General features: G+C 41.6%; 1 protein-coding gene across 10 annotated transcripts in view; it reads left to right on the forward strand.

Annotated features, from left to right (window-relative positions):
* Ica1l (islet cell autoantigen 1 like) overlaps positions 1-12,639 on the forward strand; it is a 63,910-nt gene that overhangs the window by 9,994 nt on the left and 41,277 nt on the right. For all 10 annotated transcript variants that reach the window (XM_042260296.2, XM_076550335.1, XM_076550333.1 and 7 more), the window contains exons 2-5: positions 1,517-1,701; positions 2,202-2,351; positions 7,290-7,461; positions 10,975-11,047. In XM_042260296.2, coding sequence (XP_042116230.1) covers positions 7,300-7,461; positions 10,975-11,047 — 235 coding nt within the window. In that variant the 5' untranslated portion in view covers positions 1,517-1,701; positions 2,202-2,351; positions 7,290-7,299. The remainder of the gene's footprint in view (positions 1-1,516; positions 1,702-2,201; positions 2,352-7,289; positions 7,462-10,974; positions 11,048-12,639) is intronic.

The raw sequence follows: 12,639 nt of genomic DNA on the forward strand, positions 1-12,639 counted from the left end.
TAATACCCCAACCTAGAATAATAATAATGAAAATTTTGAAAGATTCACCACATAAGCACGTGCTGTTGGGAAAAGGATGCTGGTTGGTGCAGTATGGAGGCCAACTCGGCAGAACCTAAACACCTGAAGATGCAGCTCTGCTTCCGGGAACTTAGCTAATCAATGTGCTTGCATGTATTTTAACTGTTCCTTGTATTATGGTTTGAGATAACGCCAAGTCTGAAAACAATGTGTATTCACCAATAAATAATAAACCAGTGCAATCCATACAATGGCGTATTATAGACCCATTATTATTATTATTATTATTATTATTATTATTATTATTATTATTATTATATTCTGGCTGGTAGACAAGTCCATATTGTCCTTTGTCTCTCAGCACCTGACACTTATTTGTTCTCCACGTGGTGCTGGGTCTCAAACTCGGGGCCTCACAGTGACATGGCGGAGAGTTAACCTTCACCCCTCAATTTTACCGCCTGATGTTAAGAGTGGGGATCTGAGCCAGTGTAAACTGCTTAATTTGGAGATGGCACCAACTGTTCGGCCCAGGTGTTGAGAACATTGTTTTTCTTTGAACTTGAATAATATTCAGAGACATCTCAGTCTGGATAATAATTAGTTTTTCCTGGAACGTGGTAAGGTCTTTCACTTTTAGTTTTATACTGCTCTTACTTTGGCTATTCCAAGTATCGGTATTTCTCTGTCCAGAATTATTACATTCATTATTACATCAGTCACCCTTGTTCTGACTAACCATGCTGTTTTCAGGCCACATTTACCTGGACTTTCTGTATTTAAACCTCCCCAAATTGCTTCTCCAGACAGCCGTTTGCCTATAGTTGTTTGTAATAGGGTTTCAAATTCAATACGTCTTTCTCTTTCCTTTTTCTTTGTTCTTGAGACAGGGTGTCTCTGTGTAACCCTGATGTCCTGGAACTCATTCTGTAGACCAGGCTGGCCTCGAACTCACAGAACTCACAGAGATCCACCTGCCTCTGCCTCCTGAGCGATGGGATCAAAGGTGTACGTCACCATGCCCAGCTGCTTTTTCTTTTCTTTTTTAAAAAATGCATTTATAAAAAAATACATTTATTTATGTATTTTATGTATGAGTGATCTATCTGTATGTACACGTGTGTGCCAGAAGAAGGCATCAGATCCCACTATAGATGGTTGTGAACCACCATGTGGGTGCTGGGAATTGAACCCCAGACTTCTGGAAGTACAGCCAGTGAGTGCTCTTACCACTGAGCCATCTCTCCAGCCAGCCGTTGCCTTTTCTTATCTCTTGTTTCTTTCAGCTCTTATGATCAGTTGTGTGGAGTTATCTTGTTTTTATCTCCATGAAGCTTTTCAAGCTTCTATTTTATGGGACTAATTTTCAAGTGGGTTTTTTTCTTTTCTTTTTTAAATGTTATGGCAGTTTCTCCTTTCTCTTTCATGTGGTGTTGCTATTTCTTGTTATTGGTTTCGTAATTATTAATTGTTGAATGGGACCATTCTGTTCTAGCCTGATCTTTGCTTGAGAGTGGTGTCAGCCCAGCTACAGTGCGTCCTCCCCTTCTTCCTGGAAACTGCAAGAGCTGCTGTGGTGTCTCTGACTGGCCACTGGCTGCTGATGACGTAGTCTGCTGCCATTGGCTGCGTCGTGCCGCGGTTCCCATCGGTTCTTGAGGCCAGCAAGGTTGATGGATGGTGAGTTACTTCTGTCTGAAGTGCTTCCTGATTCTGTTTTCTACATAACCGTGCCTGTGTCTAGGCAAGATTTTTTTTTTTTTAACATTCCACAAGCTACTGTGGGTTTTAGGGTGCACACCCTGCTTACCTTTTTAATCCTGCAGTTCCAACGAAAGAACAGGTGGATTTTTTTTTTTAATCAGCTCTCTTGTTAAAGGAGGTGCTGGGAACACGTGTGGTATCAGTGGTCTCCTGCGTGCAGACTTTGGAGTAGTTCTCTAAACTACAAACAAAACAAAAACAAAACAAAGCTGTCCACAGAACTTTGTAGGTTGCAAGTGGTAGTGTCCTTTCAAGGGCTGAGAACTGAATCCCCCAACTTCAAGTCTTGTTGGATTAGTTCTATCCCACAGTGGAATGAGGGCCGTTTGTAAATTCTCCAGTCAGCTTCTCACAGGGGAAGCCCAGAAAAACTATGAAGAACTATTCCCACCATAAATATGTTCCCATTTTTTCAGGTGTCAGTTCTGCTGTCCTGTGATTGGCTGCCGTGACTTCACCCTGACCTGTGATTGGCTACCGTGACTTCACCCTGACCTGTGATTGGCCGCTGTGACTTCATCCTGACCTGTGATTGGTTCTGACTTCAAGAATTCATCAAGTTAGAGGTGAGCTTTTCAGAGATCGCTCAAGTTGCCAAAAATGGATCTGTATGAGATTAAAGGACATGTGTATGCATGTCAGCTTTGGGGGGTCTCCTTAAATTTGATGTGTATTTAATTATATCTGACATTTATTTATTTATTTATTTATTTATTGTCATCACAGCTTTAAAATATGGACATTTTGCAGATGAGGTATTTTAATTTTGGAGATAAGAGTTATGTAAACATGACACCTATTATATCATTTTCCCCAGAAGCTTTAAATACTTTTAAATCATTGTTCATATGACATTTTTTCTCCTCTCTCTCTTTTGAGACACAATTGCGCTATAGATCTTTGTCTGGCATGGAATTCCACCTCTCTCCACCTGGGTTATTTGTATTTCTTTAGCTATTGGTGGAATATAATTTTGTGTATTCATTGAACTTATAAAGTTCTTTTGTAAATTGCCTATTGTTTTATCCTTGCTGTTTGAGAGTGTGAGTGTGTTATTCACGTGTGTGTGCTCACTTGCCTGTATGTTTATATGTGGAAGCCAGACGTCAACTCTGAGTGCCCTCCTGTACCACTCTCCACCTTTTTACAACAGACAAGGTCTCTCATTGAATCTGGAGCTTGTCATTTTGACTAGACTAGCTGGCCAGTAAAGCATGGGGATTAACCTGCCCTATCCCAACCCCAGATCTGGGGTGACAGGTGCAGGCCACCATTCCCAGCATGTATGTGGGTTCTGTCATAAGCAGCCATATGAAGAGGTCATGTGACAAGGAACCAAAGACATGCGAAGCGTATGAGATAAGCCTCGGACTCCTACATGTAACACATGCATTCCAGAAGGAGAGTGGGGAGGGTAAAAACAAAAATAATAACTTCCTATTTCAAAACGGCAGGATTAATACACTTTCCCTCCCATCCTTCCTTACTAGCCTTTGGGATGAGACTAAGACAAGCACACAATCAAAACAAAATAAACGACACATGCGTGCTGAAGGCCAACAAAACACCAGAAGGCACTTTGGGTACACGAGAGATTTTAGTATTCCTGGAAGACAAAATAACAATAAAAACTTTGACAGAAAAGCAAAGTAGAGAAACGGTAGAATACTCACAAAACAAGCTGCTATAAATACGATAGTCTGTTCCCCGGGAGGTCTGTGGGCTAATGATAATAGATAATTATAGGTAGTCACTTTCCTACACATACACAGCAAGCCAAAGGAAGGGCTGAGTTTCCCCTCCGGCAAGGGCAATGGCTGTTCTCTAAGGAAATTAAAAGTCATCTGGGGCCAGCATGATGGCTCCATCAGCAGGTAAGGGTGCGACTCCAAGCCTAACAAGCTGAATTGCATCCTGGGGAACACAGGAGAAGAGAACCAACTCCTCTCAGTTGGTCTCTGACCTCCACGTGTGCCAGGGCTGCCCTCTCTAAGTGCCATGGCGTACACAGTGGCCACACAGGCTCCCGCCCTCCCTGAGGAGCGCAGCCACCCTCGCCTCAGCCAGGCCTCAGAGTTCACAAAGTGAAAAAGTTCCAAGTGGTGTCGGCACCCCTGTGCCAGCCAGATGTTCAGGGGACACCCTCTCTGGACCACCTCCCCGCTGTGGCCAAGAAATTCCAAGAACAGAATGAAGAGTGCTTTGAATTGGCCTCAGAGGAAATCTGTACCCGTCATTGTGAAGTAAAGGGTAGATCCTGAAAGCCTCTAGAAAACATAGACTGTTTCCAGAACAATCACCAGACTCACATGAAAACCGACACCAAGAAACCAGCATTATAAGCAGTGGAAAAGGCCCCTCTCCAGTTTTGCTGTGTGAGATTGGAACAAAGCCATTTTAAGCCATTCAGGGACATAGAACGTTTATCCCCCAGGTACCTTTTCCAAACGAGTTACCTGAGCCTTTTCTTTTGCTAAACAAGGATTAAAAACTCATGGTAACATATTGTCACCAAGGTACTGGACTCCAAAGAGGTATTTCCTTCTGTGGCAAAAGGAACTTGACAGATTGATAAGGATCACGATGTAGAAATGAGTTGTCGGGGCAGCTTAGATGGAATCACAGCATCCTTCAAAAGCAGAGAAGGAAGGGGCAGTGTGGCGCAGGAGCAGGTTGGAAGGTGCTGAGCTGCTGGGTTTTGTCTTCTGGGCCCTGCTTACTGCACTTAGCATGTTTGGACACATTGTCACCTATTACAGGAATTCTTTTTATGGCTGAATAACATTCTGTTATGTAAATGTGCCACGTTTTCTTTTTCCATCAATTAATAATTTGTTTTTTGTTTTTTGTTGTTGTTGTTTCATTTGCCTTGTTTGTTTTTCAAGGCAGGGTTTTTTCTATATAACAGCCCTGGCTGTCTTGGAACTTTCTCTGTATCCAGGCTGGCCTCGAACTCACAGAGATCTGCCTGCCTCTGTCTCCTGAGTGCCGGGCTTAAAGGTGTGCACCACCACACCCAGATGAACAGTTGGCATTTTACATTTTTGCATTTATTGCGTGTGTGCCTGCATGTACCATGGTGTGGGAACAGCTTTCAGGAGGTGGGTGTGAGTTCTGGAATTGAACTTGATGCCGAGACATCTCACCGTGGCCATACTCTTCTGATGACAAAGTTACAGTCTTGTGAGCACCATTCAGAAGGGACAGAGCCATCGTGTGTTCCAACACCTTTTATTCCTCTGTTTTGAGTGTTGGGAAACGAACTCAGGGCAACAGGAACGATGGGCAAGCGCTGCCCCGGAGCTGTAGCCTAGCCAGATGTCTGTGTTTCTAAAAGTACCTTAACCATTCATTCTCTATCTGAAAAGGTCTGTATCTTTGCTTTTTTCTTATTTTAAGAGAGTGTCTCACTGTGTAGCCCAGGATAGCCTGGGACTTAGTTATTCCTGTGTCAACGTGGTTGTTTCCTTCAAGTATCCTAAGTATAGCTTTTTATTTTTCTTAAATCTGCTGTTTTATTGAAAACTCACCGCTCATCTGTATTTTTGTTTCATTGTGTTTTTCAAGATAGGTTTTCTTTTCTTTCTTTTTTTATTATTTATTTATTTATTTATTTATTTATTTATTTATTTATTTATTTATTTATTTCAAGACAGGGTTTCTCTGTGTAGTTTTGGTGCCTGTCCTGGATCTCGCTGTGTAGAGCAGGCTGGCCTTGAACTCACAGAGATCCGCCTGCCTCTGCCCCCGAGTGCTGGGATTAAAGGCGTGCGCCACCACTGCCCGGCTACTTGAAGTTTGTAACTGGAATCTCTGCCTTGTTTTGATATTTTCTGTGGATTTATTTATATATACCACATGTTAACCTTGATATTAGTAAGATCTGCTTATGACATCTCCTTATTTTTATTTCTTTCATGTTATTTCAGGTGAATGTCACATTGTATGTGGGTGGTTGGATTATGGTTTTTAGTTTTTCAGGTCTTTATTTTTTTTTTCTTTTATTTTATTTTACAATACCATTCAGTTCTACATATCAGCCACGGATTCCCTTGTTCTCCCTCCTCCTGCCCCCCTCCTCTTCCCCCTAGCCAACTCCCCCATTCCCACCTCCTCCAGGGCAAAGCCTCCCCCGAGGACTGTAATCAACCTGGTAGACTCAGTCCAGGCAGGTCCAGTCCCCTCCTCCCAGACTGAGCCAAGTGTCCCTGCATAAGCCCCAGGTTTCAAACAGCCAACTCATGCACTGAGCACAGGACCCGGTACCACTGCCTAGATGCCTCCCAAACAGATCAAGCCAACCAACTGTCTCACCCATTCAGAGGGCCTGATCCAGTTGGGGGCCCCTCAGCCTTTGGTTCATAGTTCATGTGTTTCCATCAGGTCTTTATTTTTAATTGGGTTTTGGATTAGTGGAGATTAAACCCAGGGCCTCATACCTGCCAGGCAAACACTCTAACCCTGAGTTCCAGCCTTTTTTATGGCTTTGGATTTTTAGTGCTTAAAAGGAAGTGTGTGTATGATTTTAAATAATGCAGTCGTACCCTAGCAATTGGTGTCGCTCTTTGTCAAGCTGACTGCTCTCTTCTCTCTGGCTTTTGTGTCTTGGTAGGTTTTCTTGCTCTTGTTGGCCCTGGGAATTTAGAAATTAGCCTACTTTTAACTTAATTAGTAAGTGTTTCAAAATAAAAGGGAAATGAATCTGTTTCTTTGCCAACAAGGAGAATCCGGTGAATGAGTCACCTACATCTCTGTTCTGTTCCCTTTGTTCACAGGAATAATTTGGGCTTTAGTATCAAACAATTATTATGTCTCTCTTTTAAACATCTTTGCAAAATGCTTTTCACATTTCATTTCCTTATGTGTTACTGTGTCAGCTCTGTTAAAGCAGTCACTTATACATCAAGTTTATGATGATGACTTACAGTGTCTGCCCTTTCTTTCATAGCTTGGCTCCTCTATAGCCAAGGTTTTCATTTCTGTTGTTTTGTGGGTATCAAAGTATTTCTTTACTATTTAAAGAAATGCATGTGTCTGAATCTTTACATATCTGAAAATGTTTATTAAATTATATTCATCTGACATAACAGATTTTTGTAAACATTTTTGTAAAGAAGTGTAGTTAAAATGTAAATATATGTGTATAAATTTCATTTTTTAGTATATTGCAAAGTAAAAAATTAGATTAATAGACTAAGATATGTTTACTAGTAGATATTGATCAAATAGGATTATTTCCAGCCATAATCATGGAATAATAACAATTTTAACACCTTTGCTTCATAACCAAAGCATAGCTAATAATCATATTTATTTCTCTAGTTGTAATTATAAAAAAACCTAGATCATATAAAGCAAGCATTATTATGTTTACCTTTAATATCATTTTTGGTTTGTCAATTAAATACTGACAAGTTAGCTAGATATTTATTATTCATAAGTTTTTTAATGCAATTTTTAATCCATTGTAAGTTTTTAAAAGAAGCTTAATTTTCGTGTTTTAGTTTGTTATCCATGGATTCCTCTGGGCAGCTCAGGCCGGAAGACACCCAGTCGGTAGTGAGCAGGATACAGAAGAAGTACTGGAAAACTAAGCAGGTCTTCATGAAAGCAGCAGGGAGAAAGGAGGATGAGCACGTGGTGGCGTCTGACGCAGAGCTGGACGCTAAGCTTGAGGTAAACGTGAAGACTGTGTATTGGGTGGAACTGGTAATCATTTGGGACTCCCCGGGGGAATTAAACACCAAGGAGTTCAAGGAGCGTTCTAGTTAGGGTTGCTGTCCCTGAGATGCGACACCAGGACCAAAAGCAAGTTGGGGAGAAAAAGGTTTATTTGACTTAAACTTCCACATCCTCTTCCACATCTGTAGTCCATCATTAAAGGAAGTCAGGACAGGAACCCAAACAAGGTGGGGTCCGCAGGCAGAGCTGAAGCCGAGGCCATGAGGCATGCTGCTCACTGGCTTGCTCCCCAGGGCTTGCCCAGTCTGCTTTTTTGAAGGATTAGGACCACCAGCCCAGGGGTGGCTCCACCCACAAAGGGCGGGGTCCTCCCCATCAATCACTAATTTAAAAAATGCCCTTCAGACTTGCCTATAACGTGACCTTATGGAGACGTTTTCTCAGCTGAGGCTCCTTCTCTCTAGTGGCTCTAGGTGTGTCAGATTGACATAAAGAGACCAGCACTGGGGGAAAGGCAGCTTGGCTATGGGATGCTTAAACGTGCTTGTCATTCAGACACCCTGAAGAGCTCATAGTTAGCCGGGCGGTGGTGGCACACGCCTTGCACAGGCCTTTAATCCCAGCACTCAGGAAGCAGAAGCAGGTGGATCTCTGTGAGTTCAAGGCCAGCCTGGTCTACAGAGTGAGTTCCAGGACAGGCTCCAAAGCTACACAGAGAAACCCTCTATCGAAAAACCAAAAAGAAAAAAAAAAAAAAAACCGGGGGGTGGGAGAAGCATTTACTATTTATGTGTGTTGCAGAGAAATCCCTGTGAGTCACTCACGTGTGGAGACATGAGCAGACGGTAGTTGTAACCTGTATGTTTCGACACTAAGAGAACTCGTCCCTGTTTACACACATAATCCCACAGAAGAAACTATTTCTCTGTTTTATATGGTTAGGTAATCTATAACATTTCACTATAATGTTGACCATTACACAAATATTCAGAATCAGCTATGTTCTTTCTCCCATATTTGTATTATTTTTCTTAAAAGCTGGAAAAAATGCTAGGTTTGGTGGCTCATATATAATCCTAGCCCTTGGAGGGTGAGGAGCTTAAGGTCATCCTCAGCTACCTAGTGAGCTCAAGGCCATCCTGGGCTACATAAGACTCCATTTCAGAAAACCATAAAAAGTAAAAAATAAATTTCACTGTAAAATAACGTGAAATAGTAGTAAGTCTTGAGGACCTCTGGGAAACTCCCACCATAATCACCTCATTTCGGGAGAGCCATCTTTTTGTATTATTTTGTAATCTTCCATACTCATTGAAAATTGATTTTTATTTTTTATTTTATATGTATGAGTGTTTTGTCTTCATGTATGTCTTCACACCACATGTGTGCCATGCCTGAGAAGGCCAGAAGAGGGCATCAGATCCCCTGGAACCGGAGTTTCAAATGGTGCTGGGATTTGAACCCAGGTCCTCTGGAAGAGCAGCCAATGTTTGTGTCTAACTGCTGAGCCACCTCTCCAGCCCCTGAAAATCGAGTTTTAAATGGCCATAACCAGATACCAAATCCAATTCAAGCAGATCTAAAGTTACCTGGAAAAATTATTAAATTCCTCACCAGGTTTTTAGTGCTCATTATAAACATCCCCAGGTTTAATTAAGCACCCTCAGTAAAGCTCCCTGCTGGTGTGGAGAACTTCATAATCAGAGGGTGGTGCCTCAGTCTAGAAATGTCAGGGTCCTTTGAACATTATCATAGAATTTCTTCAGCCTAAGACTTTGTAAAAGGAGATCACTCTGAAATCCACATGGGAAAGTTTAAATTCATGTGTGAAGGGTTTATCAGGTATACACTTCCATCTTGTGTGCTTAACTTTGAAATCAGTCCACTGGATCGTTTCTTAATTTCCTGTTGCTGATTAACCATAGTAGCAAAGAAGGGAAATTTCAAACAAAAATAACCCAAAAGCAAGTTTTTGTAACTTTATTTATTTTCAATATTTCTTTTCTTTTTCCTTACGGCAGTTCTGGATAGATCCGTGCCTTCCTGCATGCTGGGCAACTGTTCAACCACTAAGCTATAGACCTCCAGCCCTGTCTTTCAAAAGCAGCTTATATTTGAGGTCATAAATATTCTTTTTAATGTTAACTTGTTTTTAACTGATACATAAAAACATAAAAATTGTACATATTAATGGAAAAGGGGGCTGGAGAGATGGCTCACCAGTTAAGAGCACTGACTGCTCTTCCAGAGGACCCAGGTTCAATTCCCAGCAACCACATGGCAGCTCACAACTGTCTGTAACTCCAGTCTCAGGGGATCAGACACTTTCTTCTGGCCTGCAGTAGCACCAGGCATGCATGTGGTTAGAGACATACCTTCAGGCAAAACACATAAAAATGAAGATGAGTCTCTTTTCAAAGTTAGAAACCATGGAAACATCAATACCTAGGTCTGATATGTAATGTTGAAAACCATGGAAACATCAATACCTAGGTCTGATATGTAATGTTGGAAACCATGGAAACAGCAATACCTAGGTCTGATATGTAATGTTGGAAATAGGATAAACACATCTCCAACACTTGTCCTTTCCTTATGGTGAAAACTTTCAGAATTCTTGCCACTTTTTGAATTTTCTACTACATTGTGGTCATTCTGTCTCAAACAAAACATAAGATGAAATTATAAGCCTGCATGTACTGCTTTACATGTGGTGACTGTGTATGACCACAGTACCACAGTCTCCCTGACTCCATCTCCCTTACTGGCATTACAGGCCGTCCCACCACACTGTCCGGTCCATTTTGTTGTTGTTGCTGTTTATTTTGTTTTATTTTAATTATTTATTTTGTTTATTTTTTGTTGGGTTTTTTTGTTTGTTTGTTTTTGAGACAGGGTTTTTCTGTGTAGTTGTGGTGCCTGTCCTGGGTCTTGCCTTGTAGACCAGGCTGGCCTCAAACTCACAGAGATCCGCCTGCCTCTGCCTCCTGAATTCTGGGATTAAAGGTGTGTGCCACCACCACCCAACCTCAATCCATTATTTTTTATAGTAAACTTATTGGGCTGTTTTGCTTTGACTACTATTAGAAAAAGCCATAGTGAGCATTGGCTGTTCCTAAAGTGCTCTCTTTTCCGGTGTTGTGGCATGATTTAATGTGCTTTTATTGGATGTAACTTCCTAGTGTTTAGAATTGGGAGCTGAAGGGGAAACAATTTCTGAAGATGAATTCCACACATCTATCCCTTTTTCTCCAGTATTCACAGGGAAATTTTAAATGTTCTTTCTATATCAGTACTAAAAGTAAGCCTGAAGTACATCCCAGTTAAAAAAAAATAGACATAATATTTCTAAAATAGACAGTTACTATGTTTAAGAGACGTACATCACAACCCAGTAAAATGGACATGATTTATGAAATATACCCAATAGATACTTTATGTGAGTGTTCTAGATTTGAAGTGCTGAAAGTTGCATTTGTTTATTGTTCTTTAATTTACTTTTTCCAGGTTTTTCACTCCATCCAGGAGACATGCAATGAACTTCTGAAGATAGTTGAGAAGTATCAGCTAAGACTCAATGGTATGACATCATAGCTATCCCATAATTCCCCTTTAAAATAAATACCGGTATGCAGTTTTGAAAATGAGTCATTTAATGGGAAAGTAGTTGTTTATCAAACTATTTTATGAGTTTTTATTGCAAAATATGATATTTATTTCTGTGAACCTGTCTCAAAAAGCCCAGTGTCCATCTTTCCCTTTGACCCAGACTCACTTCCTATTCTAGGGTGTACTCTCTGGGTGAGTCTTAAGTGTGTGTCCATCACTCGGAACCTCTTCTGACCCCTGCAGATCTCACAGTCAGTACCTCACTCCTTTCTTCTCTGGCAGAAACATTTGATAAGGTTGTTTGTATGCTAGGGAGGGACTTTATTCCTTTTGTTTTGTTTTTAGACAGTTTCACTCTGCAGCCCAGGCTGGCCTGGCATCCTCCTGCCTCCACCTCCCTGAATGCTAGGATCACAGGCCTCTCCACCACAGCAGGCTCCTCCCTTCTGCTTCACTTGCTCAGTAGATCATTTCCTCTCCTCCATGCATCTCTTGTCACGGTCACCAGAAGGAAAACCCAGTGACCAGTTCTCATCCCCACAGCTGATTTCTCCCCCTCCGCTCACCCCTCTGTTCTGCTTCCATGTGCACATCCCGCTTTCCTCTTCAGCTCCCTTCCTCTTCCTCAGCAGTCTGCCTTGGGTGGGCTCTTCTGTGTCCCTGACCACTTCGTTGGAACGTAGCCTTTGCGTTTCTTTCTCGGCTTCAGTTATCGTGACTTACTGGATGTGGCTACCTCTCTGATCTCATGTCCTAAACCCTTTCATTGGATTGTGTTGATCTCTTTCCCGACAAGCATATCTGCATCTTCTGCTCCTTCACTTTCCTTGGATTTTTAGTCAAAGGCTCTCTTTATGATGAGACTTTCCTTTGACCCCCATATCCAAGTTCAAACTCCCTGTTGCTAGAGTTTTCCTGTGTCCCAGCCTGCCAGTGGTCAGGACAAATCTCTCACCCGCTGGTTCTGCAGCCACTCAGACCCAAATAAACACACACAGGCTAATATTAATTAAAACTGCTTGGCCATTAGCTCAGGCCTACCACTGACTAGCTCTTATACTTAAACTCAGCCCATTTCTGTTAATCTATATATTGCCGCATGTTCTGTGGCTTTACCTGTGTGCCTGTTACATGCTGCTCCTTGGATAGCAGACTGACATCTCCTCACTCAGCTTTCCTGTTCCCTGAATCCTCCCCTCTCTTGTCCTGCCTATACTATACTTCCTGCCTTAAGACTAAGAAGGGTAAAGAAAAGGAAACTCAGGGCCAGATTACTTAGGGTCAAAAATACCAAGCTGTAAAAGGCTGCCATGATGACTGGGCCATTCTAGTCCATTGAAGTGGAAATGTCAGCAAACATTGGCAAGTTTGTATGTCTTCAGTTTTGCCATGAAATCACTAGATCCTTCAGCATCCTCATGGCATTTCAGAATAAGGAAGAGATCACATGTGCAGATTTCACGGTGTGCTTTCTTCTTTGAGGTGATACATAAACATAGTATCTTTTTTTTTTTTTAAAAAAGATTTATTTATTTATTATGTATGCAGTGTTCTGCCTGCATG

The sequence above is a fragment of the Peromyscus maniculatus genome, chromosome 13 (assembly GCF_049852395.1).
Source record: "Peromyscus maniculatus bairdii isolate BWxNUB_F1_BW_parent chromosome 13, HU_Pman_BW_mat_3.1, whole genome shotgun sequence".
Taxonomy (NCBI): Eukaryota; Metazoa; Chordata; class Mammalia; order Rodentia; family Cricetidae; genus Peromyscus; species Peromyscus maniculatus.